At 45.1% G+C, this 18,891-nt stretch overlaps 1 protein-coding gene across 23 annotated transcripts in view; it reads left to right on the top strand.

Moving 5' to 3' along the window:
* The window catches only part of NR2C2 (nuclear receptor subfamily 2 group C member 2), an 82,113-nt gene that overhangs the window by 34,086 nt on the left and 29,136 nt on the right, over positions 1-18,891 (top strand). For 8 of the 23 annotated variants that reach the window (XM_051852566.3, XM_070051050.2, XM_051852567.3 and 5 more), the window contains one exon: positions 11,817-11,927. The exons of 2 other annotated variants lie outside the window; for them this stretch is intronic. In XM_051852566.3, coding sequence (XP_051708526.1) covers positions 11,856-11,927 — 72 coding nt within the window. In that variant the 5' untranslated portion in view covers positions 11,817-11,855. Of the gene's footprint in view, positions 1-623; positions 744-3,930; positions 4,050-8,202; positions 8,257-8,332; positions 11,162-11,816; positions 11,928-18,891 lie in introns of those variants that run through there. 13 more of the 23 variants (XM_070051049.2, XM_051852562.3, XM_089306602.1 and 10 more) reach the window with 6 other exon arrangements.

The raw sequence follows: 18,891 nt of genomic DNA on the forward strand, positions 1-18,891 counted from the left end.
AAGTGATGGCTGCTGGTGACGCCTGGGCACAGTCATGATAAGCTGTCACGGGAAACATCTCCTCGCTTGGACTCTCACGGCTTTTGAGATAGACCTTGAGTGTCTAACACTTGAGAAAGAACTTGGGAACCATATCATTTTACTGGTCACAGGAAATAGAGAATTAAAAAATGAAACAGTTTTGTCTTCCAAAACAAAAAATTAAATGTTAGGTATTTTCCGCGGGAGAAGATGACGTCTCATACAGTCACAGACTGCGCTCTGCGCTCAGCTTCCTCAGGGAAGTGACAGTCGGGCTGCCCTCTGTTGGTGCAGTGCGCGTTTGGTGTATCATTTAATCCTCTCAATACCTTGTGAGGTAAAAGGTGTTAACCTCAGTCTTACAGATGAGTAGGCAGATGCTTAAAGCAATGAAGGAACTTGCCCAAAGCTGCTGAAACAAGAGCTACAATTCTTCGGGGTAATGTGTTTCCATGTGCCTCGCTGCCTGTTCATGTGTTTCAGTTAGCTCGTAGTTGTAAAATAGCCTGCTTTTTAGAACACTTTCGGTAGCAAGTGGCAGAATTTTTCATAGACTTTTGTACGTCATCTTACCAAAGAAAATTTTCCTTGTTCTTTTTTAGATGGGTAAGAAGATACATCTTAAAAATGAGGAAAAATATGAACAACTGTTATTTCTGACTTGGTGAAAAATAAGATCATTCATAATACTGAATTCTGGTGATATATGCTGGTTTTAAAAGGTATCCTTGGAAATTTCTTTCTTTCTTTTTGTTTTTTTAAGATCTGTTTGTTGGAGAGTTCTTCCATCCACTGGCTTACTCCCCAAATGCTCCCGATAGCTAGAGCTAGAACAGGCTGAAGCCAAGAACCAGCAGCTCCCAACTGAGTCTCCCACACGAAGGGAAGGGACTCGCATTTGAGCCATCACCTGCTGCATCCCAGGAGCGATTGCAGGGAGCTAGATTACAACTGGAGTAGCCGAGATTGGGACTGGCACTCTGATTGGGACGCAGGCATCCCGAACAGCAGCTTAATCTGTGCCACACCACAATGTGTGCCCCATGGGAAGTCTGCAGAAATGGTTTATAAAAGCAGTATAGTGTCTTTACCACTTCAGGGTCTGAAAAATCATTTTCACCTCTCCCTTTGACCTCTGTTGCCCTCTTCACTCTGACTTGTTTTTCTCCATAATACTCATCATTTTCTGCAGAATTCTTTATCAAACAAGAACATAAATTCTGGGGAAGTCATAACTTTGTATCATTTGCTGCTGTGTTCCCAGTGCCTAAAATAGGGTGTGTGGAGTATAGTGAACACTCAGGATTTGTTTATTGAATGAATAAATATATTCTTTTTTGGTGTTTTTCACATGTAATCACAGTGTTCATACAATTTTGTGTCTCGTGTTTTTATAAAAAAATATTCCACAGAGTAAATATTATCCTTCCTTGGATTTCTACATAGCCTGCATAACATCGTGTCTAGCAAATATAGCACAGTTCACTGTATTTCACTAGTTCATCTCTTAGTTTGGACATATAAATTGCTTTTCTGTATCATTAGTTAACATTGATAAACATGTGCATTCTGTACCAGTCAAGAGGCTTAACAGTGAGGCCAGCATTGGGCCATAGCAGGTTACACCACGGCCTGTGATGCCCGCATCCCATAAGGGCACTGGTTTGAGTCCCAGCTGCACCTCTTCCAATCCAGCTCTTTGTTAATGGCCTGGGAAAAGCTGCAGAAGATGGCCCTGCTTGTACTTGGGCCCCTGCCACCCACTTGGGAGACCCAGGTGAAACTCCTGGCCCCTGACGCCCAGCCATTGCAGCCATCCAGGGAGTGAGCCAGCTCATCCAAGGTCTCTCTCTCTCTCTCTTTTTGTCTCTGTCTCTCCCTCTCTCTCAGTAACTCTGATTTTAAAGTAAATCTTTAAAAGGGAGAGAGGTTTAATATCAAACCACATAAAACCAAATGTTGCTGATTTTTACAGAAATGAGACTCATAGACTCAAAAAGAACACAGGATTAACATATACATGAGGATGAACAGACAGATTGCGATAAACTTTATACCAGGAGGCTCAGAGCAACACCAGGCAGCAGCTGCAGAGCTGGGGTGCTGCTGATCCAGCACAGCCTGTCACTGAAGCTGGAGCTGGAACTGCCGCTTCAGGTCTCAGCCTAGGACACCTGCCTGACCCGTGTCCGTCCTCCTCCTGGGAAGCCAGGGCTGCAAGTGTCTGACGTGACGCTGCTTCACCCAGACCGCCGAAAGAGATTCTGTAGAAAAATAATTAAGAACCCCACACTGATAAAGCGGTTTCTGGATTAAGGATAATTTCTGTAAGGTCGGTTCCCAGAAGTAGAATTATGAGATCAGATCAGTGAACCAGACTTGTTGACCGCAATTGTTTGGCCTTGGAGCTTTTGGCTCCCTTGTATTGGTCTCTTTGCTTTTGCACACCGCTTACTGACGACGTAGGGAATAGCATCAGGCTTCTTAGAACTGTGAATACATGTTGAGGTGGAAGGACTCATAGTCTACTTTCTCAGAGAGGAGAACCATCTGTTTCCCCCCTTGGCTAATTTTTCCCTGTTGGATTTGTGCTAGAACCTGAAAAGGGGCTGTTCATTTAACTTAGAATGTTAGTGCATAAGTAGAATTCTGGAGTAGAAATCGGTCATTCCTAGCAATGTGAACTTTAAAAAATTCTTCCCTTCTTCAACCTCCTTCTCTACCCTCTGCAAAAATAAATATCTGTAAAACGTATTTCTTTCTGCATTTCTCCTAGGCTTTTACTTATTTGTTTCTGATCATTGGCCAGCCTTTCTTTCATATTAGTTGTTTGTTGAAGCACTAAAATAATAAGTCCTCGTGCCATTCAGGAAACTGCAGCCTGGCTTAGTGATTGGTGCTCATGTCTCAGAGCTGGAGAATCGAGTTGGTTTAGGTCCTACCTCTAGTTCATTGAGACTTCAGGCATTCCATTTGCTCCTGGCCTTGGGGAAGAGGCCATTTGGTGGGCCTGTTAGTAGTAGGTTTTCATTTGCACTGACTACACAAGTGCATCTGAGGCCAGAACTCTGCCCTGTGTTCGTGTTCATGTGCCTGCCGCCCGTTGGGTGGATGTAGTTCAGTGAGCCCAGTTATTCTTGGGGGTGTTTTTGTATGTCATGCAGCCCATATGCTGCTGCCTACCCTTTGAATGAAAGGGAAACTTGCAAAGGTCCCATAGAGTTCAAAAATACTACCCTACTGCGCTGTGAAGTTGAACACATGCTCGGAGAGTGTCTGGGTTCTGCAGATCTTCGCTCTACTCCTCATACTTTTAAACCTTTCTAGGAGGAGGCATTGTGCTTCAGTGGGGTCCTGGCTCCACTTGGAATCCAGCTTCCTGCTAATGCATCTGGAGGACAGCAGGTGATGGCTCCAGGGCTTGAGTCTGCCACCCGTGTGGGACACACGGATGGAGTTCACTCCCTGGCTGTTGCAAGCATTTGGAAGAGAACCAGCAGATGGAACATCTCTGTCTCTCTCTCTCCCTGTGTTGCTCTGCCTTTCCAATAAACACTTCTAAAACACACTGTTTGGAGTTGGTTGAACTGCATGGTAACATTCTTGTGAGCTGTCTGTTGAAGAAAGATAATTTGGAAGGGGAAGAGGTGGGGGGAGAGAAGATGAAGCAAAAGCAACAATCCAGGTGAGGGAGGAAGTTTTGAGAGCAAAGTGCGTCTTCCTTAACAAATTGTTAATCATATTACTAGAGGCTGATTTCAGCAGCTGGGGAAACAGCAGGAACATGTCGATGCCGCTTCCTTGGTTACAGGGAGTGGTAGTGTACTTGACCTTCAGCTGAGCGGGGTCATAGAGAGGGCATCCTTAAGCAGCAGTGTCTGGTTGTGGTGAATGGAATCTGCACTGACAGGGTTTAACAGCAAATGCCTGTGCTCTCTCTCAACCACCCCTTGGCCCTTTTGCTTGGACTCTATTTGGCCTGGTTGCTGAGGAAAAATGTAAATGAAGCTCAGGGAGCCATTGGCATGGTGAGTGTGGAAGGGTCCTGAAGCTTGGACTGCAATTTTGAAGTCTGTCTGTCTCTCTCTCTCTTTCTCTTTCTCTCTCTCTCTGGAGAAGCCTCCTTCTGCGGCAGTATATTTCAGTAGACACTTGTTTTTAGAGCAATCGGTAAAATAGCTGTGGATTTAGATGCCTGTTGTATATTTGAAAAAGTTCACTTTACTGTCTGTTGTTAGGTTAAGCTCCTAGCAAATTGTTTTTTCTTAGAAACCTGTATTCCACTGTGCTGGTTAAATTCAGGTGGGAAAAAGCAGTTAGTTTCTTCACTTTTCCGGGAGATTAATCTGCCTATGGACCAGATTACTCTCTAAGTATTTCATTGTTGTACATAATTATTGGGTAGTCATTGTTGACTTTGGATCTTTGTTATGCCAAGAAATTTAAGGCAGTAGTTGTAATTTTTTTAAACCTGTAGTATCAACTGGAAAATTCAAAAACTGTTTGTTTAATTCTGATATAAATGCTGCTGATTTATAATGTTCAGGTTTCATTCCTTCATAAAGTTTGCATAAAGAAGAGTTGCTCTTACCGGTCATCACGGTCATCAAGAGAAGTGATTCTGTAGCAACATGGCACACTGGGGTTGCCAGGTCCCCACACATTGTGTGACATGACAGTGAACTTTAAAGACTAGCAGCCTCCTGTAGAGTGTCCCATGACGCGAGCTGTCACACAGAGAGGGGCTAATATTTTGCCCATTGAACCTTCACCACACTATTTGATGGTCTTTTGAAATACATGATAAAAGGAGGATATAGTACATTTCCGTTCAGGCTGGAGTGTTGACATTTACATTGTTGGTTATTTCACCTGGACTATTTCTGGTTGAGGTTTGTAACATACAAGGTTTATGTGATCTGCTTTTCGAGAGTATGAACCTGTTACCCTATCAATACATGGGAATGTTGCAGCCCAAACCCAGAGTAAATTATAGATAAGACACACTTACTATTTGCTGAGTAACTCAAAGTTGTGAACATCGTCTTCAACGTGCATGTGCATCTTTCAGCAAATGACTGTATGTTAACCACAGGTGTCTTTCCTGACAGTTATTTCCTTTAAAAAATGAGAAGGCGGGAAGGCACTGTAGTATAATGGGTTAAGCCGCTGCCTGCACTGCCAGCATCCCATATGGGTACCAGGTCAGGTCCCGGCTGTTCCACTGCCTATCCAGCTCCCTGCTGATGTCCCTGGGAATTGCAGTAGAAGACAGCCAAAGTCCTTGGCCCCAGCACCCATGTGGGAGAATTGGATGAAGCTCCTCGCTTTGACCTGGTTCATCCCCATCTGTTATGGCCATTTGGGGAGTGAACCAGCAGATGGAAGATCTCTCTCTTTCTCTGTAACTCTGCCTTTCAAATACAAATAACTCTTTAAAAAACAAAGTAGAACAAAAGGTGCCGAGACAGCGATACGTAGGTGATACCAGTGAGACAGTTGGGGAATCAGAGGAGATACTAGAGAGGAATATGTCATCACACCCTTCTCCAGCGTTGCATCCAAAGCTCCTACTGTGTGACTAGATACCTGAAACCACTATTGCTGCAAAATTGTGCCCAGTACCTATGCCAACTAGAAATTACCAGCATGGCTGCCATGCAGCTGGTGATAACCTGTAGTTCCTTGTAATAACATTATAACAAAATTACCATGACCAACATCCCATTCCCAGTCATGAATCTGATGTCATGAGACTTAACGCCAAAAAATGGGCAGTTACTAGTTTCCTTTAAATCTCTCTCTTTCCCTGGGAATTCTGCCCACTGCACCACCTCCTATGAATATTCCATTTTCTATCTCTCAGGACGATGAGGGGCTGCTGCAAAGCTTGCCAGGCATAGTTCACTTTTGAATGTTCTTTCACTTTGCAAATACATTTTATTCCTCTGTTGTGCCTTAATTGTGTCTTGGTGAATTCCTACATGGGAGTTGTCCAACAGCGCTGTGATGAAATAAAAAGGTTCCCGTTCAGGGTGAAAATGTATGAACCATTAGGTTAATTAACCCACCTGTATTAGTGCAGCCAGTCCTCCTTGGCTCGAAGATGAAACTGCTAAGTGGTGACATACTGTACCTGCAGGCTATCTAGTTAGCGGATAGGCACAAGAGCAGAGTAAAACGAAAGATCTAGGCAGAGCTGCAGGATTCATATTCATTCATTGAGGTAGTAAGTGTTCTTTCACGAAGCATTCACTGTGGGCCTGGCTTTGGGGATAAGAGCAGGAGGAAATATTCCCTCCTGCCCCCGGAGATTGCTGTAGAGATTTCAGTGCCCTGTGGGGAGTGCCGAGATGCAGGACTGTGGGAACCCAGAGGAGGGCGTTCCTGCCACCCTGAGGGACCAGGAAAGGCTGGCCAGAAGAGCAAGGCTTCCACTCAGACTCTGTAGGTGCTAAACATTTCTGTATTGGGCAAGCGTGGGTAGTTTCAGAAACGTTGTGAAGGGGCTGGCGATGTGGCCCAGTGAGCTAAGCTCTGCCTGCAATGCCTGCATCCCATATGAGTGCCTGTTCAGGTCCCAGTTGATCCACTTCCGATCCAGCTCCCTGCCAAAGTGTCAGGGAAGGGAGCAGAGGATGACCCAAGTGCCTGGGCCCTGTCCCCTACGTGGGAAACCCAGATGGAGTTCCCGGCTCCTGGCTTCGGCCTGGCCCAGCCCTGGCTGTTGCAGCCATTTGGGAAGTGAACCAGTGAGTTAAACATCTCTATTTCTCTCTAACTCTGCCTTTCAATAAAATAAATAAACCTTTAAAAGAAGAAGAAAGAAAAAAAAGTAAAATGAACAGTGATTTTATCCTTAAAGTGTCTGTTGGAAACCATACCCAAACATCCTGTCACACCCGTGGTTTTAATTGAGTTCTTTGGATGAGCAGTTCAGTAGTTCTTTGGACAAGCAGTTTTCTTGTAAAGGTGCAGGTGTCTTAGCGAGGGTGTGACGTACACCTTAGTGCTGCCAGGCGTTTATACTAAAGCATAAACTAAGTGAGCAGGGCCAAGGGGTAGTAAGTGGACTCTGGCTAAGACTGACATCGAGCCCTGAGACGCAGGGAAGATAGAAAGGTGCAGCTTCTGGCCGGCGCCGCGGCTCACTAGGCTAATCCTCCGCCTTGCGGCGCCGGCACACCGGGTTCTAGTCCCGGTTGGGGCGCCGGATTCTGTCCCGGTTGCCCCTCTTCCAAGCCAGCTCTCTGCTGTGGCCCAGGAGTGCAGTGGAGGATGGCCCAAGTGCTTGGGCCCTGCACCCCATGGGAGACCAGGAGAAGTACCTGGCTCCTGCCATCAGATTAGCACGGTGCGCCGGCCGCAGCGCACCAGCCGCAGCGGCCATTGGAGAGTAAACCAACAGCAAAAAGGAAGACCTTTCTCTCTGTCTCTCTCTCACTGTCCACTCTGCCTGTCAAAAAAAAAAAAAAAAAAAAAAAAAGAAAGGTGCCGCTTCTGATATTTGTGTGTCTTGTTACCAAACTGACCTTTTACCACTGTGCTGGATGATTTTCAAACAAAATACTTGCTGTTAACGCACACCCTGCGAGGCAGCAAGTGATGACTCAAGTACTTGGGTCCCCAGCACCTATGTGGGAGACCCACATGGAGTTCCTAGTCCTGGTTTCTCCCTTGCCTAGCCCTAGCTGTTGTGAGCTGTTGGGGAGTGAACCAATGAATGGAAAAACAGAACTTGCTCTTGCTCTCACTCTCACTCTAGCTCTCACTCTGCCTTTCAAATAAATTTTTAAAAGGATAAAATTTTCTACTGGCAGCTTTCCAACGCCCCCTCCTAAACACTACTCACTCCCTGCTCAACACTGACCTCTATTGCAATCCCTTATACCATGGGTTGAATATTTTTGTTCATTCATTCTTTTATTTTAACAGCTTTATTAAGATATAGCTCACATACAATTTGCCTATTCAAAGTTTACAATTCTGTGGCATTTAGTATATTCACAAAGTTGGGTAACCATCACCTCTTTCTAATTCCAAAACACTTTCATTACCCCACAAAGAGACCCTCCACATCCCTTAGCTAGTATTCCCCCGCCCCCTAATCCTAAGCATGTACTGATTTGTTTTTAGTCTTCCTTGGTTCTCTAAGTAGACATTTCATGTGCTCTTTTGCAGCTGGCTGCTTTTACTCATCATGGTGTCTTCAAGGCTCATCCACTGTGAGCCTAGGTGGGTGTGCTTGTGTACACAGTTGGTTTATCTGTTCATTTCAGAGCTCCTGGGTTGCTTTCTCTTTTAAACTGTTGGACTGATGCTGCTGTGAACATTGTTTGACAGTTTTCCGGACCTAGGTTTTTGTTTCTTTTATATGTGCATCTAAGTGCAGAATTGTTTGCCCTGGTAACACAATTTTTTTTAAAGATTTATTTATTTGAAAGAGTTACACAGAGAAGAGAGGCAGAGAGAGAGATCTTCCATCTGCTGGTTCACTCCCCAATTGGCCACTACAGCCAGAGCTGCGCCGAACCAAGTCAGCAGCCAGGAGCTTCTCCGGGTCTCCCACACGGGTGCAAGGACCCAAGCTCTTGGGCCATCTTCAGCTGCTATCCCAGGACACAGCAGAGAGCTGGATTGGAAGAGGAGCAGCCGGGACTAGAACCGGTGCCCATGTGGGATGCTGGGGCTTTGGGCCAGGACATTAACCCGCTGCGCCACAGCGCCAACCCTGGTAACACTTTTTTTTTTTTTTTTTTTTTTGACAGGCAGAGTGGACAGTGAGAGAGAGAGAGACAAAGGTCTTCCTTTTCCGTTGGTTCACCCTCCAATGGCCACTGTGGCCGGTGCACCACGCTGATCCGAAGCCAGGAGCCAGGAGCTTCCTCCTGGTCTCCCATGCGGGTGCAGGGCCTGAGCACTTGGGCCATCTTCCACTGCACTCCCGGGCCACAGCAGAGAGCTGGCCTGGAAGAGGGGCAACCGGGACAGAATCCAGCGTCCCTACCAGGACTAGAACCCGGTGTGCCGGCGCCGCAAGGCAGAGGATTAGCCTAGTGAGCTACGGCGCCGGCCGGTAACACTATTTTTAAACTTGGGAGAAACTGCCAGACTGGTCTTCAAATGACTACCCCGTTTTACATTCTCAGTACTAAAGATGTCAGCTTCTCTATTTTCTGGCCAGCGGTTGTTATTATCTGGCTTTTTTATTGTAGCCATCCTAGTGGGAGTGAGTAGTATCTTATTATTGATTTGATTTGCATTATAAGAATTCTTTATATATTCTGGATTCAAGCTGCGTATCAGTTTTTAATTTTGCTTACGTGCATTTTACCTGTTGTTTTTTGCTTGTGCTGTAAGTGTTAAACCATTGCTAATCCAGGTATCACGAAGATTTACACCTGTTTTTTTTTTTTTAAGATTTATTCATTTATTTGAAAGGCAAATTTACAGAGAAGGATAGGCAGAAGCAAAGAGAAATCTTCCATCTGCTGATTCACTCCCTAAATGGCTGCAGTGGCCAGGACTGGGCCATACCAAAGCCAGGAGCCATGAGCTTCATCATGGTCTCCCACATGGGTGCAAGGGCCCAAGTATTTGGACCATCTTCCACTGCTTTCCCAGGCACATTAGCAGGAGCTGGATAGGAAGTGAGGAAGCTGGGACTTGGACAAGCACCCATATGGAATATTGGCATTGCACATGGCAGCTTAACCCGCTATTCCACAGCACTTAGGGTCTATACCTGTACTTTTACATTTATTGTATAACATGAGGTTGAACTTAACATATTTTACAATAAAGAGAATTTTCTGCTCAAAAAACTCACTAGTACAGTTTGTCATGTGTAGCAAAGATATACACTTTGTAATTCAGGCTTTAGAACAGTTTTCAGAAAATTTGTGATGGTTGTAATAGCTGCCTTCTGCTGAATGGAATTAATGCTTAGATTATTCAGTGACCCTCACTTCAATCCCATGAAGTAGTAACAGCGTTTCCATTTTGAATTGGAGAAAATGGAAGTGTAGAGGGTTAAAGTGATTGGTTCAGGGTGGCACTACCTGTTTCAGAACCCATGTCTGGTTTTGTTTGTTTTTTTTGTTTGTTTGTTTGTTTGTTTTTTGACAGGCAGAGTGGATAGTGAGAGAGAGAGACAAAGAGAAAGGTCTTCCTTTGCCGTTGGTTCACCCTCCAATGGCCGCCGTGGCCAGCGCACCGCGCTGATCCGATGGCAGGAGCCAGGTACTTCTGGTCTCCCATGGGGTGCAGGGCCCAAGCACTTGGGCCATCCTCCACTGCACTCCTGGGCCACAGCAGAGAGCTGGCCTGGAAGAGGGGCAACCAGGACAGAATCCGGCGCCCCAACCGGGACTAGAACCCAGTGTGCCGGCGCCGCAAGGCGGAGGATTAGCCTAGTGAGCCAGGGCGCCGGCCCCATGTCTGTTTGATTCCACAGACTGTGAGTTCTCAGTGCTGATCATTTGAATTTTGTTTTGTTCTTTTTTTATATGAAGTGTTAAACAGCTTGATTTCCCTGTGTTGAACCAACCTTGCATTCCTGGGATAAACCCCATGTAGTCATGGTTTCAGTACTTTATGTACTGATGGACTCAGTATACTGTTGTTTTACTGAGGATATATTGCATTTATATCCATAAGGGATATTGGTCTGTAGTTTTCTTTTGATGTCTTCATCTGGTTTTGGTATCAGGAATTATTGGCCTCATAGAGTAACTTAGGAGGTGTTTGTCCCTTTTATTTTTTAGAATAGTTTATAAAATGCTTTTTTTTTTTTTAAAGTGTATTTTGAAAGAATTGCAGAGGGAGAGAGAAAGAGAGATCTTCTATCTACCAGCTCACTCCCCAGATGGCTGCAATGGCCAGCAATGGGCCAAGCCAAAGGCAGGAGCTTCATCCAGGTCTCTCATGTGGATGTCAGGGGCCCAAACATTTTGGGCCATCTTTTAATGTTTTTCCCAGTCCATTAGCAGGGAGTTGGATCAGAAGTGGAGCAACCAGGATATGAACAGCTGCCCAAGTGGGATGCTGAAGACTCAGGCTATGGCTTTTCCATCTACACCACAATGCCAGCCTCCTGAAATACTTTTAATGGAGGAAAAATAAATGACACCCACTTCAGGTACTCACATGACCACTCAGCACCTAAACCTTGCCTTTAGTGGATGCTGACCTAATTCTAGTAATAGTGATGGGCTCTTGGCAACCCCATCACATTGAGGCTGGGAAGTTACCAAGACCTTTTCAGAAGTTCGGATCCCTGACGTTTTCATGCAGTGTTGGTTTTGTTTGTCATCTCCTGCCATGTTTTGAGAGCTTTTCACTGGCACTGTTCACAGCTGGCTTTGGAAGCAGTGGAAAATACTCAAAACATCATCTGTAGAAAGTTACTTTGGGACCTTTTAACTTTATTCTTCTTGGGCATCGAGTAAAGCACAACCTCTTTTCCACCATAACATTTTCCCTCAAGTTTACATTCATTGAATTTTTAAAGTAAATGTCTGAACTGTGTCACACTACTGAGGTTGTGGAGATCATAACTGAAAATTCCTTTGATTTTTTTTTACCTTGAATTTTGACGTCATAAACAAGTATTTCAAGATTGTATTTGGGGGGAGCATCCTGAAGCAGTATCTCACTGATCCCTTTGTCATCGGGGTCCGTACTGCACAGGTTTATCATTCAGGGCCACCCTGAAACCAAGAGGCATGGCCCTCCGGCCAGCACTGGGCATTTTTGTGAACGCCCTTGTCACCCATCCCACTTCTTGCCTGCAGGTACCACGATCACAGACCTCTCGGCCGGAATCTCCAGGGATGACCAGCCCCTCCCCGCGCATCCAGATCATCTCCACCGACTCCACGGTAGCCTCTCCTCAGCGCATTCAGGTACCTGCACCCAGCCCCTGGTTGCAGCCAGCGGCCAGAGGCAGCCCTGCCTTCTCCAGTTTCCTCCCAGAACCAAACCTGCCAAAGGGTCACTGAGGAGCTGAGCCTCGTGGCGTCAGATGCAGCGCAACCTCGTTTCTTTAAAAAGCTTTTCTAAGTTTACTTTCACTTAACTTTTAAAGCACACTTCTGAACTGTTGTTTCAACCTATGGAGATGCAGTGCCATCTTACTACTTACTTGCTTCCAATATGAGAGGCAGTATCGTCGCGTGGTTCAGAGCAAGGGCTCCGACTGGAAGTCACATCCAGTGCTCCACTGAATAGCTTTTTGACCCTGTGCAATTACCTTATCAATGCTTAAGTGTTTTCATTAGAAAATGTCAGTAACAGTAGTGTGGTGGAGACCTCCCAAGGTCAGACAGAAAGAAACTTACCCTGAAAATGGAATGCGGCCATTATCTGCTTGCCGGTGCGTGCATCAACCCTGGTTATTATGTGCTTATATGGATTATTGTGCCAGCGTGATAAATTAAGACTGTTCCTGGCCATCGTGTCTCATCTCTGTTCACGAATCCCTGTACAATAGCACTTATCTCATAGGCTTTTTGAGAAATCAAAGAGATACGGCTTTTAAAAGGCTGACGATATCCCCTGGCACATAATAGTGTGCTCTGTGTGCTAGTTAATACAAAAGAGGTTTCTTCAAAAAGTTCGTGGAAAGGCAGCATTTGAGCAGTGAAGACTTCGGTCAGGATGCCTGGGTCTACACTGAGTTCCTGAGTCCATCTCTCGGTTCAAGCTTCTGATTCCAGCTTCTTGCTAGTGCATACCCTGGGATGCAGTGGTCCCTGGGAAGATGTGGGTTGAGTTACTGGCGTTAGCTGGGGCCTCTCACTCCATTTTTGTCTGTCTGTTGCTGTCTCTCACATAAATTTTTTTTAGAGTTTGTAGAAAAGGAATTTCAAGATTTTGAAATTCATACATCAGGCAGCTGGATCAGAAGCAGAGTGGCTGGCACTTGAACCAGCATTCCAGTATGGGATGCAGGTGTTCAGATGGTGGCTTAACTCACTGTACCATGCCTGTTCCCCCCAACCCTGTGAACTGTTTAATTTTTTTTTTTATTTGTTTGGTTGAAAGACTGAGACACAGACAGAGATGGATTTTCTTTGAGTCAGTAATAGGCCTGGGAGAAGAATAAGTTCTCTGCTGTTTTAGTGAATAACAGTGGTTGGGCCCCAAGTAGTGGTTTCTCCAATAAAGCTGAAAAGGGAGGATTATTTTCGAAAGGATGACAGGCTGGGCAGTATTCAGGAGCATTGGTTCTGAGTGGAACAGACCTAAGATCACATCTTGTCTCTACTCAGATACGTGACCCATGGAAAGTTTACCTAATTTCTGTAGTTGTAATTTGGTGGCAATAATAGCACCTATTTTGTAGGACTATAAAAGAATTAAATTAGATAATACTGTAAGCCTATAGGAAGCGAACCTCAATAATTGTTAGCAACTGTGTTAATGGTTTGTTAACGTTTTCTTCTTACATAGTTTCACACTTAGAGAAAATAGTGCATGGAAATCCCTTGTAGCCATTGTGCAGAGGCAGCAGTTGCTTGCTGTCACATTCTGAATGCTTGGATGTTATTTTTCTCTGAGTTGTGTGAGGGCAGATTGGAACCATTACCGCTGTGCACTGGACGTGCATGCGTTTCCTGAGAAGAAGAGCTTTCTCTCACACGGTTACCAGAGTCAGGAGATGTTGAATAAGCCGCTTTTTAGTCCGTGGTCTGTAACCTAAGATTTCTTCAGTTGTTCCAGTAAAGCCCTTCATAGCACTGTTTTCCATTCCAGAATTTACGTACTGTTTTAAATCACGATAATAATAATAATGAGAATTAAGGTGCCAGTGAAGCCAAGACCACCATAACAGGTTCTGCAGGCCGGTGGGGGAGGATCTGAAGCAGACCCTGTGTCCATTGGTCTCCTACCATCCTAACGGCTGCAATGACTGTGGATTGGAAGAGTGACCGTCTCCAGAGTAGGGAAGGTAGCCTTGTGCCAGGTTTCCGAGCTGTTATTTTCTGGAGTTCAAAGGAGGTGAGGCAGGAACTATGGGAGATGAGGCAGACAGGAAACACTAGGTTCAAGTTTTATGTTTCACTCTTTTTTTTTTTTTTAAGATTTATTTATTTATTTGAAAGAGTTACACAGAGAAAAAGAGAGAGGCAGAGAGCGAGGTCTTCCATCTGTTGGTTCACTCCCCAATTAGCTGCAACAGCTGGAGCTGCGCCTATCTGAAGCCAGGAGCCAGGAGCTCCTCCAGGTCTCCCACACAGGTGCAGGGGCCCAAGCATGTGGGTCATCTTCTACTGCTTTCCCAAGGCCATAGCAGAGAGCTGGATGGGAAACAGAGCAGCTGGGACTCGAACTGGTGCCTATATGGGATGCTGACACTTTAGTCTAACTTTGAAAAAGCCTCTCATTTGTTAAGTTTTACATGCTAGAGTTTATGAGTGTGCTCACTTGGACTGCTGTATTTGCTGTGCTTGAGGTAGACCTGGGTGTAGTTAGTCTTGGCGTCTTTGTGGAGGTTTCCTGAGATAGTCCTCCATACTCTCCCATTTCAAGTTTAGTTTTCAGGAGAGCATCATCATACTCAGGGTCTCACTTTATAGTAAATGTTTAAATCTGAGCTTATAAGATACATTTATATATAATAAAGTAGTTTTTTATATATTGAGGTTTCACATAAAGATGTTACTAGAAAGAACTCGTGTAGTTTACATGGTTTTTAAGTTTGAAATCTTCATTACGATTCCCAGCGGAAGGCCTCTTGAACTCTTGGAGCCTCTCTCCCTCCTCTTTGCCTGGCACGTCTTTCTTGAGCTGCTTGTCCTGTGCCCTTTTCCCGTCCACACCCGTCTGCTGTTTGCTTTCTCACTCCAGTGTTCCAGTCCCGCCTCCCTGTACTCAGAGGAATAGTGGCTTCTCTGAGTGTGTTGTAGAGGTAGTGCATGTGTGCTGGAGCACTCCCAGCACACAGGGTGCAGGGTGAGAAAAAGTCTCCTCCTCTCTGGACAGGCACTGCAGTCCCTCCCAGGAGCTGGCCACTGTCACCACATTGCATGTAAGTCCACAAGCACAGTGCAGACATCTGCGCCCGAGCTTCACACGAGTGTTGTGGGCCCTCTGTGCCTGCTGTTTGGCCCCTTGCTCTTTTTTTGTGACAGTGTCTTACGGAGATGGTTCCCTGCAGCACAAAGTAGAACTTCCTCTTTCTCTTGAGAAACTATTTGATAAGCCATTTTGCCACGCTGTACTTCAGAGAGGTTATGGAAATTTATGTTCCCAGCCACGTACTCAACTGCATATTATGCTGTTGTTTGAATCTTTGTCAGTTTGTAGGTGAAGTGGTATATTTGCTTTTCTATGAATTTGGCATTTATAATATCTACCCATATATAAATATCTATAATTAATGATTCTGGTATTGAGTATCCAGGTCAATATTAAAATTTTATGCAAATATAAATGAATGTTCCCTTTTCCCTACCCTTCCCAGTATCCTTACCTCATTTAATTTTCAACTAAGAGGCTTTTTGAAACGAATTTTTTAAAATTCTTGCTATATTTAAATACACTCTTTGACCCAGGGGTAAAGGTAACTAGAGAGCCTGCCAGCCTTTTTAGAACAACTGCTTTGAAATGCTCTTTATCAGTCAGCTGGCTGTGCGTCTGTTTCATAGGAGAGAGAGACCATGTTAACGTTTGAACTTAGAGACACTGCTTATAAAATAGGGAATAATGATTGGCTCACCTGGGGAGTATCACTGTAGTCCTTTGCTAACTCGGAAGGGCTGGAGTTCCTCAGGGTCTGTCCAGTTGAGCCCAGGGCTGTAAATGTCATTATGACATTTAAAGTGACTCCCAAATGCACCTCTGTGGCCTGGACTTTAGTTTGGAATTTTTTTAAGTCTCATTAAATCATGTTTTATTCCAAAGTATATTGTTTAATTTCCAGATATTTGAGGATTTTCTAGCTATCCTTAGTTATCTATTATTAAATTCCTCTTTAATTCCATTGAGGTCTAAAACATACTGTGTGTTCTTGATTTCTACTTTACAACATTTGGTCAGATCTGTTTTATGGCCCATAATATGGTCTGTGTTGGTGGCTGGTCCAGGCAGGTTTCTAAAGCAGTATATTCTGTTGTTAGATGGATTCTTTTTTTTTTTTTTTTTTTAAGATTTATTTATTTACTTGAAATTCAGAATCACACAGAAAGAGGAGAGGCAGAGAGAGAGATCTTCCATCCGCTGCTTCACTGCCCAGATGGCCACAATGACCAGAGCTGTGCCGATCAGGAGCCAGGAGCTTTTTCTGGGTCTCCCATGCGGGTACAAGGGCCCAAGGACTTGGGCCATCTTCTACTGCTTTCCCAAGACATAGCAGAGAGCTGGATAGGAAGTGGAGCGCCAGGACTCAAACCGGCGCCCATGTGGGATTCTGGCACTGCAGGCAGCAGCTTTACCCGCTACACCACAGTGCTAGCCCCGGTAGATGGATTCTTTTATAAATGTTAGTTGGATCAAGTTGATTGATAGGACTGTTCCGGTCAGCCTTCCTGACTTTGCTGCCAGCTTGATATGTCCGTCACCCACAGGGAAACACGGACCCCTCAACTAAAGCTGCTGATTGCTGAGTTTCTCCTGAAGTTTTATTGGGTCTTCCTGACTTACCTTGATACTTGTTCTTAGGCGCATACACTTGCAGGATTGTTATGTTCTTTGGGAAAACTGACTTTTTTCTAACGATATAACGCCTCTCTATATGCCTGATATTTTCTGTGTTCTGAAGTCTGCTTATAATCTGAAATGAATGTAGTTATTTTAGCTTTATTTGACAAATGTTAGCATGATATGTCTTTCTCCATCCTTTTAATCTGTGTCTTTATATGTAAAATGAACTTCCCATAGACAATGTAAAGATAGGTCTTGGGTTTGTTTTCCCAGCTCTTCTCCCAGTAGTGTGTGTAAACCATTCACATTTAAAGTATGTGATAATTAATATATTTGGATTAATATCACCCATCTGTATAACTTTTCTATTCAGTGTAGGAAGCTTCTTTTTTTCCCCTTTTTTTTAAGATTTATTTTTATTTTTTTGAAAGGCAGAGTTCTAGGAGGGTTGGGGAGATAAGGAGAGAGAGAAAGAAAGAGAGATCTTCCTTCCTCTGATTCACTCCCCAGATGGCCACAACAGCCAGGACTAGGCCAGGCCAAAGCCAGGAGCCAGGAGCTTCTTCCAGGTCTCCCACATGGGTGCAAGGGACCCAAGGACTTGGGCCATTTTATGCTTTCCCAGGCACATTAGCAGGGAGCTGGATCAGAAATAGACCAACTAGACAAAACTGGCGCCAATAAGGGATGCTGGCACGGCAGGCAGCGGCTTAATCCACTGTGCCACAACACTGGCCCCTCTTCCCTATCACTGCTGTTAGCATATCCATGCAATTCTTTTTTAACCTGGTTTTTTTTTTTTTTAAGATTATTTATTTATTTATTTGACAGAGTTACAGACTGTGAAAGAGAGAGACAGAGAGAAAGGTCTTCCTTCCTTTGGTTCACTCCCCAAATGGCCGTTACAACCGGTGCTGCGCCAATCTGAAGCCAGGAGGCAGGTGCTTCCTCCTGGTCTCCCATGTGGGTGCAGGGGCCCAAGCACCTGGGCCGTCCTCCACTGCCTTCGTAGTTCACAGCAGAGAGCTGGACTGGAAGAGGAGCAACCGGGACTAGAACCCAGAGCTTATATGGGATGCCGGCGCTGCAGGCAGAGGATCAACCTAGTGCGCCACAGCGCCAGCCCCTTAACCTGTTTTTAATTGTTGTCCTAGAGCTCGTGTGTCAGAGCCAGTGTAACCAAAGGCACCGTGAGGTTTCATGTGTAGTGCAGGTTGCTTGCAACAGAGTTGTCCGGGTCCCTCCTCCCCCTTTGTGACTTTGCTGTCATTCCTTTCGCTTACCCATTTGCTGTAATCACTGAACCGGCTCTCATATGGAATGCCAGTACTGCCCACTGCACCACAGTGCCAGCCTCACTATTATTCATTTGAACAGTTATGTTTAGATCAGTTGAGAATAAGAAAAGCATTCATTTTCCCTCAGTTATTTATGTAGATCCAGGCTTCTAACACAATGTTTTTCCTTCTACCCGAAGGCTTCTCTCCCAGTAATCGATAAGTGTGTCGGTGATTAATTCCTTTAGTGTTTGTCTGAGAAGGTTTTTCTTTTCCTTCACTTTTTTGTTACTGGGTTTTTAAATTATTATTATTTAAATGCATGTATGCATTTTAAATGCAAAGTGACAGAGATCTGTCATCCTCTGGTTCACTCCCCCAAATGACTGCAAAGCCAGGTCTGGGCCAGGCTGACAGAGGAGCCGAGAACTCCATCCTGGTCTCACAGGGATTGCAGGGGCATCTTAGGCCTTCCCAGGTTGCTAACGGGAAGCTGGATCAGAAACGGAGCAGCTGGAACTCAGACCAGCACTCCACTAAGGAAAGCTGGGCCACTGTGGGGAGCAGGGCCTGTCTCCCGCAACATGGCGAAATAAGTACTGAGACTACCGAGACCAGACTAGACCAGAGACTATTAAGACTCACTCTATGCATCTGATCTCCCATCATATGGCGCTGAGAGAGAGTAAACAAATCTTACACAGCTGCTTCGTCAATTAGCTGATTCCTTACCCAACCCCTTAAAAGAGGGAGAGGGACAACATGCACGGCGGCCCCCTGAGAGAGTCGGTCGGAGAGCTCGCAGTGCTGCTCCGTGAAAGCGGAGGCGGGGGAGCGGCAGCAAATCTGGGAAGGGCCGGGGAAAGAGAACAGCGCAGGGTCCGGTGCCGCTCCTCCGCGAGTGGGGGAGCGACATACCACAATACTATTCCCTATCCCAAAAACA

Source organism: Oryctolagus cuniculus, chromosome 10 (assembly GCF_051225735.1).
Source record: "Oryctolagus cuniculus isolate XC-2025 breed Fujian yellow rabbit chromosome 10, ASM5122573v1, whole genome shotgun sequence".
In the NCBI taxonomy this organism is placed as follows: Eukaryota; Metazoa; Chordata; class Mammalia; order Lagomorpha; family Leporidae; genus Oryctolagus; species Oryctolagus cuniculus.